Raw genomic sequence first — 20,260 nt, 5'->3', positions numbered from 1 at the left:
ACTCAGGGCTCTCTAGAAAATCAGAACTCAATTTGTACATACACACACACACACACACAATGTATACATATATATACATAGAGAGAGAGATAAAGACAGAGAGAAAGAAGGAGAGAAGAGGCGGGGAAAGAGAATGACTTATTTTAAGGAATTGGCCCACATCATTGTGGAGGCTGGCAAGTCTGAAATGTAAGACAGGCCAGGACACTGGAAACTCAGGCAAGATCTATGCTACAGTCTTGAGAATGGAAACCTTAGTTTTTGCTCTAAAGTCCTTTAACTCACTAGATAAGTCCAAGCCATATTAATGAGAATAATGCTCTTTACTGAAAGTCAACTGACAAAGTTAACTAACTTTGCTGTTAACCAATCTAACAGCAAAACCTAGATTTGTGTTTAACCAAGCAATTGGTGACCAAGGCCAGTGTAACCAACCTGTCAACAGGTTGATGCCTCTGGGGAACAATGGAATATTGAGGACTTAGTGTTGGTCTCAAATAGGGCACGAAGCAGTGGCTTTAGCCACCTAGGCCTTGGTGGGTAGAAGTCTACATTGTTGGGCCCAGGCCTGACCTTTATACCTGGAACAACAGCCACTTGGTTCATAATCCCACTGGGCAATAACAGGGGTGCATGGAATACCAAGAGACTGACTGGTATCCAGAACAGATCATTTTACCTGCTTGATTATTAAAATCCTTCTCTGCTGAGGTTACCGTTTGGTAAGCACTGGGATCCAAACTCATTTTCCTTTGTTTATTCAGGGCATTCTCTCTATAGACCTCTTCCCCAGACCCTTTTGTCACCAATATTCCAATCATGTTACTTCCAAGCCCTTGTTGTTGTTTAGTCACTAAGTGTCCGACTCTTGGCAACCCGTTGGACTATAGCCCACCAGGCTCCTCTGTTAATGGAATTTTTACTGGAGTGGGTTGCCATTTCCTTCTCCAGGGCATCTTTTCAACCCAGGGATCAAACCCGGATCTCCTGCATTGTAGGCAGATTCTTTACCACTGAGTCCCTGAGGAAGCCCTCCAAGTCCTGACCATCCAGCTAAACAACACCCATTTCTTAATGGGTTGCTTAGGTCATCCCATAGCTTGGTGGACCTTGGTTGAGTGTTCAGTCTCTAGTAAGGCCCAGTAGCAAGTCAAAAGCTGTTTCTCAAAGGACAGTAGCTATCTGCAGAGGATGGTAGATTTTGCTCCAAAACCCCAAGAGTCTCAGCTGTGATTAACCAATCAGGCCTGTCTGCCCCAAACAGCATCTCTATCAGCCACTGACAACTGAAGCACCACTGGATCTGCTGGACCTATTGGTCCAAGGAGCAGAGCAGCTGGCAAGCAGTATGGACCTGCCAGAGAGCCTTCTCTTGTTCTGGGTTCCACTCAACATTAGCAGCTATCCTAGTCACTCAGTACACGGAACATAAGGGAGTAATACTGGGTGGGCCAAAAATTCATAAGCTCTTATGGGAAAACCCAAAGGAGCTTTTTGGCCAAACCAAATATCTTCCTTCCCAATTCCTGAAACCCACTAAATTGCTGTGCTTGTTTTTCGCTTACAGTTGGAGCCAGATGTAACAACTTGGCCTTTATCTTTTAGAAGGGATATCTCAACATGCCCCACATTACTGGACCCCCAGACATTTCATGAGGTGGAAGATCCCTGAATTATAGTTCAGATTTATTTCTCACCCTGTGACAAGTCATCACCTATTGCCAATGGTCTAGAGTAGTTGCTGCTTCTTGCTCAGATATTCCAATTAGCCTATCATCAAGGTGAAGGACCCGTGTGATGTCTTGTGGAAAAGAGGTCTCGTGCAATCAAGGTCCTTGCAGACTAAATTATGACACTGGGCTGGAGAATTGATGAATCCCTGAAGTAGGATGGTGACAGTGTATTTCTAATCTTGCCAGCTAAAAGCAAACTGCTTCCAGTGGTCTTTACAAACAGGTAGGGGTTTCCTAGGTGGCACTAGTGGTAAAGAAACCTTCTGCCAATGCAGGAGACACAAGGGCTGCAGGTTTGATCCTTGTGTCAGGAAGATCCTCTGGAGTAGGAAATGGCAACCCACTGCAGTATTCTTGCCTGGAAAATTCCATGGACAGAGGAACCTGACGGGCTACAGTCCAAGGGGTCGCAAAGAGCTGGACATGACTGAGTGATTGAGCACACACACACACACAAACACACAGAGCAAAAAGCTTTTTCTGGATCAATAGCTCAGCTACACAGCAGGTACCAGGGGATGTGCTGATTTACTCAAGCAAGAAAACACATTTGGAACAGCAGATGTGAATGGAGTCACCACCTGGTTACATTTATGATAATCCACTGTCCTTCTCTAAGCACTATCTGTTTTCTCTGCAAGTCAAACAAGTCAGTTGTATTGGGATGTGGTGGAAACCACCCCACCTTCCCCCGCATCCTTCAAGTCCTTCATGATGCCACTAATCTCTGCCATACTTCCAGGAATGCACACTGATTTTATTAATGGTTTATTTTAATCCTACTTAGGCAGCTCTAGTGGCTTCCACTTGGCCTTTTCTGCCATGCTCCACAGATCAGGGAAACCACATGGATATTCTGCTGGTTGCTGAGTATTTCTAATTATGAATTTGGAACTGAGGAGAAAACCACAGGATGGGTGTGAGATAAGCTTGAGCTAAGACTCCACTGATCACATGGCCTCCATGAGCCCCAACTGTGTTGACCTGCAATGTCAGGTCAAAACTAGAGTCCAGTCATCCCTGAAAAGTCTGATTTTTTCCTCTCCCTCAATGCAGAGTTACCCTTGTAAAAGACAGTAGGCATATCTGGAGAAGGCTGGGAGGAAGATTAATAGCATAAGTCTGGGGCAGTGTGATGAGGTCCTTCTCCAGGGGACTCAGTTTCCTTTTCATTCAAGGGGTTCTGGGTCTGTAAACTGGCTCTGGGGTGGGAACTGACTCAAGGGCCATGACTTTCAGTTTTGGTGCTTCAAGTCAGATTTCTGTCATTTGACCTAGAACTCTGCCACATATGCATATCAAGCCAGAAATTAGGAGACTGTCCAGCTATTAATATTTCTCTTTCAGGGAAACTGTTCAACTGACCAATGACATAGGTCTCTGTGAGTCAGACTATTCTGATAGCTGCCTTAAAGCTGCTGTTCATTACAGTAAGCATTCCTGCCTTGTTCTTGGTAATTAAGTACCACCAATGTCCTTTGCCACCTTGGGATCCAATTATCCCTGTGACACTGAAGGATCACAGTTCAGTGGCAGTTGTTCTCACTATGATTTCTGACCCACAGAGAAGAGTGATCACAGAGTTCTTCAAGGATACTGAGGCATTTCAACTTCATTTAGTGTAGGCCATCTTGATCTGTTTCAACTGACCAAAACCAAAACCAAACAAAAACATAAAAATAAAAAAAAAAATACCCAGAGCTTTTCTAACTCTTTAAGTTACAACATTGAAGCCAGAATCTTGGTTTGGTGGGCCCAATAAATACAGCCTGATCCAACTTTACATTCCTTCCATCATCATCATGCACTACTTAATTCCCATAAATATCACCCATATTTCTGTCTGGATATATGGAAAAATTATTTGGTCTTTAAGGGTGTGACACATCTCCTTGAATGTCACTCTTTGTACCTTATCTTCTGGGGCTCCCTGGAACTAGTTATGGGTCTAGTACCAAAGAGAAGTGATGGGGACATGTCTTGAGGAGAATCAGCCATGTTTTTCAAGGCAGTTTCTTCAGGGGAGGCCATTACAACTTTATCTGGCACAGCAGGTTAATCTCCCCAGGTGGAGCTGTAAGGGCTGGTTGTCCTGGTGAAGAAGACCAAATGTCCCCAGCTTCATCAGGACCCAGCCACACACTCTATTTGAATTTTCAGGACTCCATTCCTTCCCAATCAATGCCTTGACTTCAACACATTGTAAAGTTGGAAATTTAATTTGCATTGCAACTCAGCAGCTAACTGCAGAGATTGTGTGTCTGGTTTACTCAGTGTCTGCAGGAGATAAGATCTCTTTTAAGATAGACATAGAAACTTTTGGGTGATTTGTGTGGTGCTAGAGGTGGGAATTTGAATCCTTGAACTCATCCTTTTCTTTCCCCATATTGCCCAGAGCAGTTAGGAGCAAGAAGTCAACCTCTTTATACTCATTAGTTTGATAAAAAAAAAATGTTCTAAGGTAACAAATAAATGGTCACCCAGCACTCAGCTGTACTACAAAAAAAAAAAAAACCACACACACAAGATGATTAAACCAAAATGTCTGCCAGAGGAAGCTTAAAAGAAGAATTTAAAAAAATTTAAAAAAAAAGATTGTAGTTGCTAAATGGTAATAGATATGGAATAACTTCTATTGAATTTATGTTTGGGATACAAATGAAGCAACTTGATTACTAGGATTGTGTTATGTTAAGTATATCTGGAAATAAGCATATAAGTACTCTCATAATAAACTAAAAAAAAGGGCTGGGGGGGGGGGGGAATAAATAAGATTAGGTGTTAGAATGGGATGTGCCTTTAGGAATGAGTAAGATGCTACTGAGAATTCCCAGAACAATGAGCTCTTTGAGCTGCGGAGAGAGGTTCTGTAAATGTAAATGTCAGGTTATTTTTATATCATTGATACTTAAGATGCTCCAAAAAGGTCAAGCATTGGCCAAAGGGAACAGAATGTTTTCAGCTTTTCATGGACCAGACCCATTCATTTGGAGGAAGCTTACCAGGAGGTTTACAGGCAAGGTGGATAAACAAGGTCACAAATTTATACCAAAATATTAATACCTTAACCAGGTTTTTTAACACTTAAACATTCATCTCGAGAGGATCTGAATCAATTCACAATTTTTCTGTTTATATACAGAAACTTCAGAGTTCTACGCACGCAAATCATAACTACGTCTATGTAACATAAAACATATGGATAAGAAATTCTCAAGTCAGTAAAACATTGAGTTCGTTCAAACAATCTCATATCTTAGAAACATCTGAAAGCCTAGCAGCAGTATTTATTTTTATGTGACTATTTTATATAGACCTCACCAAGTTTTATTTTCCAGAAAGAGTTCAAATAACTAAAAGCAAGTCCTTATAGCCAAATTAAATATTTCTGACTTCTTATGCCATATGGAAGTGTTTTTATAGCTCTAACAAACAGGGCCATTTTCCCAAACCTTAGGTTTCTCCCTCCTTATGGTGACAAATCAATCCCAAGAGTCCCTTGGACTATAAGGTGCTCAAACTAGTCAATCCCAAAGGAAATCAACACTGAATATTCTATTGGAAGGACTGATGCTAAAGCCAAAGCTCCAATACTTTAGCCACCTGGTGCAAAGACCCTGATAAAGCTCCAATACTTTAGCCACCTGATGCAAAGACCTGATGGAAAAGACGGTGATACTGGGAAAGATTGAGGGCAAGAGGAGAAGGGGGTGACAGAGGATGAGATGGTTGGACGGCATCACCAACTCAATGGACATGAGTTTAAGCAAACTCCAGCAGATACTGAAGGACAGGGAAGCCTGGTGTGCTGCAGTTCCAGGGGGCACAAAGAGTCGGACATGACTTAGTGACTGAACAACAGTGCTAGAGAGTTAATGGGGTTCAGTCATAATGTGAACCTTCTAAACACTGCCAGGATGTGGAAAACTGGTTAGTATTCAACACTTCAGAAATTCTGCAGCAAGACTTCATTCAACTCCTGAGTTTCTGTTTCTCTACAAGTGTATTTTAGACAATGATTAGGAATCAAACATTTCAAGGAGGCCAATATTTATTGAACTCAGAGGAAAGCACACTGTTAGAAACTGGAGACAGAGAGGGAAACCAAAAAATTCCTTGCCCTCATGGGGCTCTTATTTTAGTAGATGATTCAGAGCAGTATGCAACTAAATAAACCATGAGTCAGTGCGGTCACAGACTTAAGCAAATTCCTAAGGCCAGAGTTAAGAGAAAGTCATTCTGATTCCTGGCATTAGGAAATGCTTTATGGAGCGAGCATGGAAGAGTACTGTTCCTCCCTAGTAGCTCAGATGGTAAAGAATCTGCCTGCAATGCAAGAGACCCAAGTTCAATTCCTGGGTCAGGAAGAACCTCTAGAGAAGGGAATGGCTACTCACTCCACTATTCTTGCCTGGAGAACCCCATAAACAGAGGAGCATGGTCCTTGGGGTGCCAAAGAGTCAGATGGGACCAACACTGTTTTGAACAGGCTAAACCAACCAACATCCTAGGTTGCTTGGGATAGTCCCAGTTTACAATGTTTTCCAAACATAATCATTATTTTTTTAATTAAACTTTTTATTTTATGTTGGAATACAGCTGAATGGCAATCCACTCCAGTATTCTTGCCTGGAGAATCCCATGGACAGAGGAACCTGGTAGGCTGCGGTCAACAAGAGTCGGACACAACTAAGTAACTAACACTACTACTACTGTAGCTGATTAACAATGTTATGTTAATAACAGTCCCAAGCGGGCAGCAGAGGGACTCAGCCGTACATACACATGTGTCCACTCTCCCCCAGACTCCCCTCCCATCCAGGCTGCCACGTAACATCGAGCAGAGTTCCCTGTGATATACGGTAGGGTTCCTGCTGGTTATCCATTTTAAATATAGCAGTGTGTCCATGTCCATCCCAAACTCCCTAACTATCCCTTCCCCTCATTCTTCCCCCCATGCAACCATAAGTTCGTTCTCTGTTTTGTAAATAAGTTCATTTGTATCATGTCATTTTAGATTCCACATATAAGGGATGTCATACAACAAGCATAATTATAATTAGTGCTGCATTTTCACTCTTAAAGGCTTTCTTTGAACAATAAATTCTATGATCACACTAGTACTGCAGCACATGTAAGATAGTGATGCAAAAAAGGAGGGTGAGAATTTCAGGTGGACTAAACAGCAAGAGTCTCCGGTGGAGGCTGGGGTCTGTGGTGGCCTGCTGCAGGGTAGGGCGCAATGAGTGCCACAGGGCCTGCACAGGATCTTTTGAAGAAGGTCGCCATTATCTACATAAACTCCACCAAAGTTTGGCCTCAGGTCAAACAATAAGAAGGGAACACAGCCCTGCCCATCAACAGAAAACTGGATTAAAGATTTACTGAGCATGGCCCCGCTCATCAGAATAAGACCCAGTTTCCCCCTCAGTCAGTCTCTCCCATCAGGAATCTTCTGTAAGCCTCTTATCCTTATCCATTAGAGGGAAGACAGAATGAAAACCACAATCACAGAAAACTAATCAACTAATCAAACTGATCATATGGACCACAGCCTTGTCTAACGCAATGAAACCATGAGCCATGCCATGTAGGGCAACCCAAGACAGACGGGTCACGGTAGAGTTCTGACAAAACGTGGTCCACTGGAGAAGGGAATGGCAAACCACTTCAGTATTCTTGCCTTAGAAACCCACGAACAGTATGAAAAGGCAAAAAGATAGAACACTGAAAGATGAACTCTCCAAGTATGGTAGGTGCCCAATATGCTACTGGAGAAGAGTGGAGAAATAACTCCAGAAAGAATGAAGAGACAGAACCAAAGCAAAACCAACACCCAGTTGTGGATGCGACTGGTGACTGAAGTAAACTCTGATGCTGTAAAGAACAATATTGCATAGGAACCTGGAATGTTAGGTCCATGGGTCAAGGTAAATTGAAAGTAGTTAAACAAGAGATGGCATGAGTGAAAATCAACATTTTAGGAATCAGGGAACTAAAATGGACTAGAATGGGAGAATTTAACTCAAATGACCATGACATCTACTACTGTGGACAAGAATTCCTTAGAAGAAATGGAGTAGCCCTCATAGTCAACAAAAGAGTCCAAAATGCAGTACTTGGATGCAATCTCAAAAATGACAGAATGATCTCTATTCATTTCCAAGCCAAACCATTCAATATCACAGTAACCCAAGTGTATATCCCAAACAGTACTGCAGAAGAAGTTGAAGTTGAATGGTTCTGTGAAGACCTACAAGACCTTCTAGAACTAACACCCAAAAAAGATGTCCTTTTCATTATAGGGGACTGGAATGCAAAAGTAGGATGATAAGAGATACCTGGAGTAACAGGCAAATTTGGCCTTGGTGTACGGAATGAAGCAGGGCAAAGGCTAACAGAGTTTGCCAAGAGAACACACTGGTCATAGCAAACTCCCTCTTCCAACAACACAAGAGAAGACTATACACATGGACATCACCAGATGGTCAATGCCAAAATCAGACTAATTATATTCTTTGCAGCCAAAGATGGAGAAGCTCTATACAATCAGCCAAAACAAGACTGGGAGCTGACTGTGACTCAGATCATGAAGTCCTTATTGCCAAATTCAGACTTAAATTGAAGAAAGTAGGGAAAACCACAAGACCATCCAGGTATGACCTAAATCAAATCCATAACAATTATACAGTGGAAGTGACAAATAGATTCAAGGGATTAGATCTGATAGACAGTGCCTGAAGAACTATGGATGGAGATTCATGACAGTGTACAGGAGGCAGGGATCAAGACCATCCCCAAGAAAAAGAAATTCAAAAAGGCAAAATGTTTGTCTGAGGAGGCCTTACAAATAGCTGAGAAAAGAAGAGAAGTGAAAGGCAAAGGAGAAAAGGAAAGATATACCAATTTGAATGCAGAGTTTCAAAGAATAGCAAGGAGAGCTAAGAAAGCCTTCCTCTGTGATCAGTGCAAAGAAATAGAGGAAAACAACAGAATGGGAAAGAGTAGAGATCTCTTCAAGAAAATTAGAGATACCAAGGGAACATTTCATGCAAAGATGGGCACAATAAAGGACAGAAATGGTATGGACCTAACAGAAACAGAAGATATAAGAAAAGGTGGCAAGAATACACAAAAGAACTGTACAAAAAAAGATCTTCATGACCCAGATAATCATGATGGTGTGATCACCAACCTAGAGCCAGACATCCTGGAATGTGAAGTCAAATGGGCTTTAGCAAGCATCACTACAAACAAAGCTAGTGGAAGTGATGGAATTCCAGTTGAGCTCTTTCAAATCCTAAAAGATGATGCTGTGAAAGTGCTGCACTCAATATGCCAGCAAATTTGGAAAACTCAGCAGTGGCCACAGGACTGGTAAAGGTTAGTTTTCATTCCAATTCCAAGGAAGGACAAGGCCAAAAATATTCAAACTACCACACAATTGCACTCATCTCACATGCTAGCAAAGTAATGCTCAAAATTCTCGAAGACAGGCTTCAACAGTACATCATCCAAGAACTTCCAGATATTCAAACTGGATTTAGAAAAGCAGAGGAATCAGAGATCAAATTGCCAACATCCACTGGATCATCGAAAAAGCAAGAGAGTTCCAGAAAAACGTCTACTTCTGCTTTATTGATTACTTTGACTGTGTGGATCATAACAAACCCTTGTCCAAAATTCTTAAAGAGATAAGAATACCAGACCACCTTACCTGCCTCCTGAGAAATCTTTATGCAGGTCAAGAAGCAACAGTTAGAACCAGACATGGAACAACAGACTGGTTCCAAACTGGGAAAGGAATACATCAAAGCTGTATATTGTCACCCTGCTTATTTAACTTATATGCAGAGTACATCATGCGAAATGCTGGACTGGATGAAGTACAAGCTGGAATCAAGATTGCCAGTAGAAATATCAATAAGCACAGATATGCAGATGACATCACCCTTATGGCAGAAAGTGCAGAAGAATTTAAGAACCTCTTAATGAAAGTGAATGAGGAGAGTGAAAAATTTAGCTTAAAACTAAATATTCAGAAAACTAAGATCATGGCATCTAGTCCCATCACTTCATGGCAAATAGATAGGGAAACAATGGAAACAGTGAGAGACTTTATTTTTGGGGTTTCCAAAAATCACTGCAGATGGTGACTGAAGCCATGAAATTAAAAGACTCTTGCTCCTTGGAAGAAAAGCTATGACCAACCTAGACAACATATTAAAAGTAGAGACATTACTTTGTCAACAAAGGTCCGTCTAGTCAAAGCTATGGTAATATATGGATGTGAGAGTTGGACCATAAAGAAAGCTGAGGGCTGAAGAATTGATGCTTTTGAACTGTGGTGTTGGAGAAGATTCTTGAGAGCCCCTTGGATTGCAAGGAGATCCAACCAGTCCATCCTAAAGGAAATCAGTCCTGAATATTCATTGGAAGGACTGATACTGAAGCTGAAGCTCCAATCCTTTGGTCACCTGATGCAAAGAACGGACTCATTTGAAAAGATCCTGATGCTGGGAAAGATTGAGGGAGGGAGAAGAAGAGGATGACAGAGGATAAGATGGTTGGATGGCATCACCGACTCAATGGACATGAGTTTGAGTAAGCTCCAGGAGTTGTTGATGGACAAGGAAGCCTGGCGTGCTGCAGTCCATGGGGTTACAAAGAGTCAGACACAATTGGGCAACTGAACTGAACTGAAACAGCAAGACTAAAAAGGAATGAAGGAATAAAATGCCATGGTATACTAGGGGGAAAACTGGGCTTACAATCCTGCTCTTAAAGAAGGTATTTTCCCCCTTTCCTATTGCTGTTTGAATGGAAACGGAAGTCTCTTCTATAAAATCTGTCATGAATGTGCTATTTTCATATTTAACTTATTTTTCTTTCTAGGAATATGGTGGTTGTGTAACACAGACTATTCCTATATTTATCCCTCCTTTTCCATTTTCATTCCATCACAGAGTTTTATTTCTGGCAAAGTATTATATTTGCATTGCAGAGAAAAAAGAGAAACTGAAAACAAATTCAGATTCTCCATTATCTGCCTTCTGACCAGTTAATACTGAATTAAAACATACAATGCATTCCAAGAGTTCCCTTGTACTTTCCAAGAAAACATGTTTAAAGAGAAAATAACCAAAATTAGAAAGACATTATTTCTGTCCTGATAACTATTCAAGGGGGAAAGGATGGTTTATGCTATAATAATAAAGAAAATCTTAACTAACTTGCATTGCTTTAGAACAAGAGTTTGACATGATTCCTCTTTGGTGACAAAGTTAGTCTGTGACAGGAATAGTCTGCTTGGATAAGTTTTTTAGACAAAAAGTTTCTAAATTTAGAACAACAAAAAAATCAAGACTATCATGGTGTATAAGAAAAATAATACAGCCATCAACTAAGCACTTCCAATAAACACTGCAAAGGCTCTTTCTTACTTATCACATAAATAGACTTGACATCCATGACTTGTTAATCCCCAATGGCTTTTGTCTTAAGCACTTTAGAATCATCCAAAGACCTGAAACCTGGACTTCCCTGGTGGCCCAGTGGTTAAGAACCCACCTACCAATGCAGAGGACATGGATTTGATCGCAGGTCTGGGAAGATTTCACTTGCTGTGGGGCAACTAAGCCCATGCACAACTACTGAGACTATGCTCTAGAGCCTGCGAGCCACAGCTATTGAAACCTGAGCACCCTAGAGCCTGTGTTCTGCAACAAGAGAAACCACCACAATGAGAAGCCCACCCACCACAACTAGAGAGTAGCCCCTGATTGCCACAACTAGAGAAAGCCCACACACAGCAACAAAAACCCATCACAGCCAATATACATACATAGTATATGATATATAGTATATACTGTATAATATATAACATATACCATATAACATATGAAGACCTGAAACCACTGATCTTACATGTAACTACCCAGAGTATACAGAATACACACAATTGTGTACAGAGATAGGAAAAGACCACACAGGAGTCATTTAAAGGAAAGGTGATACAGGCAGAGGGTGGATCCAGCTCCCTCCCCTGACTGCCAGACACACCTGCTTCTTCATGGAGCTGCTTCAGAGCCTGCAACGTCCAGGCAGGACTTTGTCTCCATCTAGGCAAGCCCTTTGCTCCTTTCCCAGCCCAGTTCAATATCAAGGTTTCCTGTAGCATGAACCTGGCATCCAGATTTTCTCATGAGCAGAGGATATTGAGGTTCACTGATCTTCAGAGAGGGCTTTGAAAACATTCGATATTATCCAAAATGTCAACAAACTTAGAAGGAACATTTATACTCGACATATCTAGTTACTCTAATTTTTTGAGCTTCCTGTGAGTATAAAATAACCGTAAACCCACTGGAATGGTGTCCCTGGTAGCTCAGTTGGTAAAGAATCCGCCTGCACTGCAGGAAATCCAGGCTTGGTCCCTGGGTGGGGAAAATCCCCTGGAGAAGGAAATGGCAACCCACTCCAGTATTCTTGCAGGGATAATACCATGGACAGAGAAGCCTGACAGACTACAGTCCATGGGGTTGCAAAGAGTCAGACACGACTTAACAACTACACCACCACCACCACCAAACCCACTGGAAGATGCTATTTTGATGAAATAACCAATATTTTTTCCTCTCCTCCTTAGGCCCTCAACTCTCATAACAGTCTAACTGATCCATCTGCCTCTAGCCTCGTCCCACTTCAGGACATTTCTGGGCTGCTCCCTATCAATGGGGGAGCAAATCATTTCTTTCTTTTAAATTTTTAGAAAACATTTTTTATTGGAATATAGCCAATTGACAATGTTGTGACAGTTTCGGGTGAACAGCAAAGGGACTCAAACATACATATACATGCATTCTCCCCTAAACTCCCCTCCCATCCAGGCTGCCACATAACATTGAGCAGAGTTCCCCGTGCTATACCGTAGGTCCTTGTCGATTATCCATTTTAAATATAGCAGTGTGTCCATGTCAATCCCAGACTCCCTAACTATCCCTTCTAATATGCCACTCGATTACACCCCATTTAAAGCTTTTTGAGAGTTTACAGAACTAAAGGACACAAAGGTAGTTAATCTGAAGCAAGGTGAGCATTGTGTACCACTACCTTCCTAGACAATTCTTTCCTTTTATACCTGATACTTTGCAGAATTTCAGCCTGGCGAATATTGCCTCCCTATTAAACCAGTCTTGGCTCCAAGACTTAGGCACACTCTCCTGTGTATTACCATAGCAGGGACTGGAATATTCTTATGGACCTGAGTGTTATTAGAGCTCTGGTTCATTTGAAGATCATCATCATTACTTAGCAGGTGGCCTGGTATGTTTGTTGAATAAATTTAAAAAGGTAGCTGAACAGGGAAATATATTCAGTATCCCGTAATAAACCATAGTGGAAAAGAATATGAAAAAGAATATTATAATATGTATATTATCATTCTATTTCTGTACCACACAACTATATCCATCTCACATGCTAGCAAAGTAATGCTCAAAATCTTCAGGCTTCAACAGTACATGAACCGTGAACTTCCAGATGTTCAAGCTGGATTTAGAAAAGGCACAGGAACCAGAGATCAAATTGCCAAAATCTGCTGGATCATTGAAAAAACGAGAGAGTTCCAGGAAAACATCTACTTTTGCTTTATTCACTATGCCAAAGCCTTTGACTGTGTGGATCACAACAAACTGGAAAATTCTTAAAGAGAGAGGAATAGCAGACCACCTAAACTGCCTCCTAAGAAATCTGTTTTCAGGTCAAGAAGCAACAGTTAGAATAGGACATGGAACAACAGACTGGTTCCAAATTGGGAAGGGAGTACGTCAAGGCTATATATTATCACCCTGATTATTTAACTAATACGCAGAGTACATCATGCAAAATGCCAGACTGGATGAAGCACAAGCTGGAATCAAGATTGCCGGGAGAAATATCAATAAGCTTAGATACGCAGATGACACCACCCTTACGGCAGAAAGCAAAGAACTAAAGAGCTTTGTGATGAAAGTGAAAGAGGAGAGTGAAAAAGCTGGCTTAAAACTAAATATTCAGAAAACTAAGATCATGGTATCTGGTCTCATCACTTTATGGCAAATAGATGGGGAAACAGAGGAAATAGTGACAGTACTTTGGGGGGCTCCAAAATCACTGCAGATGGTGGCTGAAGCCATGAAATTAAAAGATACTTGCTCCTTGGAAGAAAAGCTATGACCAACCAACACAGCATGTTAAAAAGTAGAGACATTACTTTGCCAACAAAGGTCCGTCTAGTCAAAGCTATGGTTTTTTTTCAGTAGTAATATATGGATGTGAGAGTTGGACCATAAAGAAAGCTGAGGGCTGAAGAATTGATGCTTTTGAACTGTGGTATTGGAGAAGACTCTTGAGAGCCCCTTGGACTGCAAGGAGATCCAACCAGTCCATCCTAAAGGAGATCAGTCCTGGGTGTTCATTGGAAGGACTGATGCTGAACCTGAAGCTCCAATCCTTCAGCCACCTGATGCGAAGAACTGACCCATTTGAAAAGACCCTGATGCTAGGAAAGACTGAAGGCGGGAGGAGAAGGGGATGACAGAAAATGAGATGGTTGGATGGCATCATTGATGTGATGGCCATGAGTTTGAGAAGTTTCTGGCAGTTGATGATGGAGAGGGAGGCCTGGCCTGCTGCAGTCCATGGGGCTGCAAAGAGTTGGACACGACTGAGCAACTGAACTGAACTGATCTATTTCTGGCTCTGTGTACATGCTCAGTCATGTCCGACTCTTGCGACCCCATGGACTGTAGCCTGCCAGGCTCCTCTATTCATGGGATTCTCCAGGCAAGAATACTGGAGTGGGTTACCATTCCCTTCTCCAGGGGATCTTCCTGACCCAGGGATCGAACCCAGGACTCCTGTGTCTCCTGCATTACAGGCAGATTCTTTATCACTGAGCCACCAGGGAAGCCCATATATATCTATATGTAGGTATACATATAGATATATCACTTTGCTGTACACCGGAAATGAACACATTATTAATCAACTATATTTCAGTTTTAAAAAAGTCTCAGCTGAGGGACTTTTGGTGGTCCCGTTGTTAAAACTCTGTACTTCCACTGCAGTGGGTGTGGGTTCAATCCCTGGCTGGGAGCCAAAATCCTACATGTGAGGAGTTAAGATCCTACCTGCCTTGTGGCCAAAAAAACAAAACATAAAAATGGAAGCAATATTAAATATAACAAATTCAATACAAACTTTAAAAATGGGCTATGTCAAAAAAATCTTTAAAAACATTTTAAAAAGTTATCTGAATTAGTTTCTATTTGGCAAGAGTGTTCTTAAATCAAAACCATTAATCCTAACAGGTATTACTGGCTCCAAATGATTACCCGCAGCTCTGAGGCCACATTTGGTTAATGATACATTCCTACAGGTAGGTAAGATGGGGATACATGTGCATAAGTGTATCAAAGCCCAAGACATACAAAATTCCTCCTAAAGTCAGTGAGGTGAAATACATTTGACTTTTGATAGATGAACACACAAATCATCCCAAATCACTTTCATATAAATGTTTTATTGCAGAGAAGTTATAAGTATTTACATGCTGTAACACATCACAACATAAATTTACCAAATATTTTATGATGAGATGCTGCGGGTTTCAGATAATAGTTTCAGAAGAACCACAGATTAAGTGAAGAGACTGACAGCTTTATTGACTCTACAACTCTGGGTTGCTAAATGCTACAAGTCAAAGGCAGTGTTTTTTCAGTCCTACCTGTCATCACTTGCATGCAGAAACCTAGGAAGCAAATACAAGAGAACTGTCAAGTGTCAAATCCATATGGCCACCAAAGTTTACAATGGGCTGGGTTATAATTCAAGTCGTAAAGCATTGAACTCTTGCATAAAATATACAGTTCTATTAAGATTGGTATAAATCTACTTATTTATAAACCCTGGCTTAAAAACAAGGACAGGATGCAGCCTGAACATGCACTGAGAAGGACAACCTAGCAAATGTTTGTGAACTTCATAGAGTTTCTTCACTCGCTTACTGTTATCAATCTGGGAAAATAACCCTAAGGGTTGCAGGTTTAAGCTTCTCTTGGTCATAAGTAATAGCAATGGAAGGCTAGGGGAATGCCCCAGGTGCTGTCGTTGATTGATGCTGGTGGAGGAGAATCTATGGGCTGTACTAAGGTAGAACCTGGCAAGTCTTCTTTAGGCCACATCTCTAGCAGGGTCATCCTGAAGTGCAATGAAAAGTCACTGATGCCTGACTGCTTATTTCTGAAAAAGTCAATAAAGTGCTAACAGATCTTGGACATAAATGAAAAAAGTAGGTGGGTCTGGATGCTCCAAACCAAATTCACAACTTGGTACCTTGAAGTCATCTTCAACTTTGATTGAAAAGGGAGGAGAGAAGGAAATGCATGAAGAAAGCACAAACAAATAGAATTTCTATATCTCTTCAAACCTACCCCACCATCCTGAGTAATGCACGAAGCAAGCAAATGGGTGAGGAAGATCTATGCACAGCTTTGCAAAATGGGGCAATGCCTGTTAACCCTGAAGACAAATCACTGAGAAAATTCTGATGATGAGTAAGAAGAATTTCTGGTTTTCTTCTTCTACTGAGTGTAGTAACCCTAAGAACAGCCCTGTATCCACTTTTGGACTCCCCTTTCTCATCTTCTATCCCCCTAGCATGTTTCTCCTTGCTGCTCAGAAAAATGAAAAAACAGTTCCCTAGGCTGTGAATGTCCTAGCCCAACAAGCCATGGTACTTTAGTGTTTAGTGTGAGAAAAAGGAAGTCAGGGTTCTATTTTCAAGTGATTCATCTTAAAAGAAAATGAGACTGAGCTTTGCGATGGGATCTCTTTGCATGATCACACCAGTAGGGCTAAATCAGCAGCTTCGGATTTCCATGCCAGGTGATCAGTGTGGAATGTAATGCGTTTTATGAAGTACGCTTTGGGGAGTGGGGGCTGTTTCGCCTTGCAAATAAACCTGACATATGAAATGTTGAGCCTGGTAGCTCACCTAGGCCATTTGCAGGACGTGGAAGTTTTCCAGAGTTTGGAAGAATGAAGAGCCCTCATAGGCTTTGAGTAGCTCTGGTTATAAACTTCTTTGGGATTCGAGCCAGCAAGTTCTACCCCTGCCTGAAGTAATGAATAAGAGTTTATGAGAATAAGTAGTTTAAGGTAATTTAAAATATTATATATTTAGTATGCATAATAAAAATATATCCATATTATGGTCTTGATGCTATAATAATTTTCTCTCTTTAAAAATATAATCCCTTGAAAGTGCTAACGGGAGCTCCCTTTCTGTCTTTGTTTTCAAGGCAAATTCCCTGGCTCTGCAGTCCAGGAATTCTCTTGTCATTCCTAGAGGCTTCGCTTTCCAATGGTAATAATAATGCACAGTATATTTTTCTCACTGTTAGCTTCTTCCTTCCTTACGAAATGCTGCTAAGTATGAAATACTGTTAAGAGTTAAAAGGGACAATTAATTGGAATGAAGGCATTATCTATCTCTGACTTTGAACAAACAATAGATAAGTTGTCCTTAACTTATTGAGACATGTGACTAAGAAGGACCACTTGATCTCCAATATTAATAAAGCTTCTGCGTCCTCACAGGAAAAGTGCAAAACTCACTCAACTTGTATTAAAAAAAAGACCCTGATGAAGACAGTATAACAAACCATGATGTGAAATCATAGAGTCAAATCCAAATTCACAATATATAAATCACAGCCTAAACTAAAAGGTTTTTTATCATAACAATTATGGCTTTCCAAGCCAAAGAAAGCTTATTGTACTTCAAGAATCAACTAAAGTTGATAGATAGCGGGTATTTCTGTAAGTTGCAGTAACAATTGAGTAGCGGCTGATTGCATAAATGTGTTGTGTCACATAATATCAAAGTTATTTGCAAAAATTATACAATCTGGAATGCTTGAATATGAGACACAACAAGGTGCTGAAACAGACATTGATAAGAAAATGAGAGCCATCATTAATATAAAAGGGATTTTTGGATGCATTAAGTTAGCAGTGCTATCAAGGTTAAATAGGTAAAGTAAGTTCATTTTAGTCAGCTACTTAGAATTTGGGGCATAGACACCGATACCTTCTTCTCCTTTGCAAAATCTTGTACCTCTTCTGTGTCTTCTGGTTTTCCTTGCTTGGGATCTTCCAAGTCCCAAGAATACGTATTGATCAGGGGCAGACATTGAGGTCTACTTCCCCCAAACACGCTGAAGTATAAGGATTTTCCCAGTGTGCCCTGGGGAAAGACCTTCCTGGCCAGTCTAACTTCTTCACTGAAGCCAGTCTCCCTACACCCTCTTCCATTCCTGTCTTTCCGATTTCCCCCCACTGACCAATACTTCATGGGTATTTCTGATCCTTGTATCTTCTATCTTATATCAAATTCAGCGTTTCTTCCTTCTCCTTTTTTTTCTGGGGATGCTACACTTTAAAAGTACCCCAGACCTCTTACTTTCGAGGCCCTGCTATCTTATTTGCATTTAAAGCAGAAGAGGCAGGGAAAGCTACACTTCTTTCAGCATTTGGTTTATCTGGGGTCTCAAACTCCCAGGGACACACCTCAGCTCGTGACATTAAAGGTGGCTGAAATTTATTACTTGAGTTCTGGGAGTCAGGCACGTTTCGCTCAGAGGAAGATGTCTTTTTCTCCTGCTCTCCTAGCTGGTTGAGGTTTTCATTCTCCACTTTTGATGCTACAGCTTTGGGAGGCAGTTCTTCACACTGCCCAGCACACACACTGGTTGCACAATGCTGGCCGCTGTTCTCACCTTGAGCTCTTCCCAGGGGAACCTGAGTCTTGGACATCAAATACTTCTCCTCTTCAAAGAGGGACTGACCTTGGCTCTCCCAAGGACACACCTCGGCCTTGTCTACGCTCTTCGGATTGGACTGCTGACACAGGTCAGCTGCCTTAGGCTTGGGATGAGATTTCTCCTTTAAGGAAAAAGTGGGGTTTTTCTCCATTTCAGAAGCTGCAATCGATACATGCTTTTGAACTTTCGATTCCAAAAGCCCGGGCCCAGGGGCCAGGTCATAGATCTCCCAGGGGCACACTTCCCCAATGTCAAAGTTGTCCTTCATCTGGGTGGTGCCTGGGCTCAGGTCTGAATTGGCAGTGGGGGGGTTGGCCCTTTGTTGCTTCATAATCCCCGATTTCTGGGGTTTTCTTGGCTCCTCAGACTGACTGGAGTTTTGGGGGGCAGAGTCTTGAGTCTCTGCATTATCTGAATTGGAGTATTTTCTATTTGTCTCTTTCTCTCTGGGCAGAGCCTTCTGGCCTTTGGCCCGCTCCTCCACGCAGGCTGCCTGGGTTTTGCCGGCCAATCCAAGCGTTTTCTCCTTGGCACTGGCAATGACGCTGAGGGATTTCTGTAATACTGAGGTGCGGGTGGGCCCGGGCTTCTTCTCCGAGCTGAGGTTGTGGGCGCTGGCAGACTTACACACCAGAGGCACAGACTCAGTGGACACGGCCTGGCTGTCCTCTTGCAGGGGTCGGGGTCGGTTCGCTCCCGCCGGAGACCCCAGCACAGAGTTGTCTGTAGCCTCCTCCTCCTCCCGGCTCTGGGCGGGCGGGCTGCCCGGGCCGCCTGGTTGCTCCCGCACATGCTCATAGGTGCTGTGCGATTTCTTGAGCGAGAAGACCCGGTTCCGCAGGGACTCTTCCTTGGGCTTCCCAGCGCCACCCGCAGCCTCCTGGGGGTTCTTCCTCCCTGCGCCAGCCCCCTTGGCCGAGCCATGCTCCCCAGCATCCTTGTCCTCCTTGGAGCACTGCCGGCTGACCGTCTCTGGGATCTCGGTGATCCGTCTCATGATGGAACGGCCTAAGCCCTTCTTGGAGCACCGCTTTTTCTGAAGGTGGGGATTATTCGTGATCATCTTCTTCCTCTTATAGATTTCCAACTGGGCGTAGAGTTTCTTCAGCTCATCCTGCCAGAATAAGAGCAGATTCAAAGTGATGGGAGATGTAGCATTTCAGCCAGCGAATAACCCCTACTGTAATGTGAAGTCCATACACGGAGCTCTTCCTAACATTTCTGCTCCTCAACTTTCTCCTGACTCCTCTGTATCTTGTTTCATAGAGTGTCTGAACTTTAGGACCCGAACCCCTGCATTCTGCACTTGCTTCATGGAATGGGCGCTTTGAACTTGTGAACTGCATGAACTTGTGAACAGCCTGGACCATGACAAAACACAGCCTGTTATCTACTGATAAAACCTTATTCCTGAATAATACTGGAAGCATCATGGAGCCATTGATAAAATTACACCTAATGTTAGATTAGGTTTTTACTGTACAACTGACCATCAAATACTAAAAGCATCTTCTTCCTCCAAATGCTGACATATTGTCACAGATTATTTTAAATAATCCACACTCTCTGCTCACAGGTCTATTTACCTTCCCATCAGCAAGATCTCATAAACCATTATCATGGGACATATAACCAGTTTATCATCATGGCAGCTTAAGT

The 20,260-nt window shown here is 42.1% G+C and overlaps 1 protein-coding gene across 1 annotated transcript in view; it reads right to left on the bottom strand.

Moving 5' to 3' along the window:
• Positions 1-18,236: 18,236 nt before the first annotated feature.
• The window catches only part of GPR158 (G protein-coupled receptor 158), a 287,610-nt gene continuing 285,586 nt past the window's right edge, over positions 18,237-20,260 (bottom strand). The window contains exon 11 of the mRNA XM_061126225.1: positions 18,237-19,715. Within this exon, the coding sequence (XP_060982208.1) occupies positions 18,237-19,715 (1,479 nt within the window). The remainder of the gene's footprint in view (positions 19,716-20,260) is intronic.

This window comes from Dama dama, chromosome 23, assembly GCF_033118175.1.
Source record: "Dama dama isolate Ldn47 chromosome 23, ASM3311817v1, whole genome shotgun sequence".
Lineage (NCBI taxonomy): Eukaryota > Metazoa > Chordata > Mammalia > Artiodactyla > Cervidae > Dama > Dama dama.
This window is presented reverse-complemented; position numbering and strand designations above follow the sequence as displayed.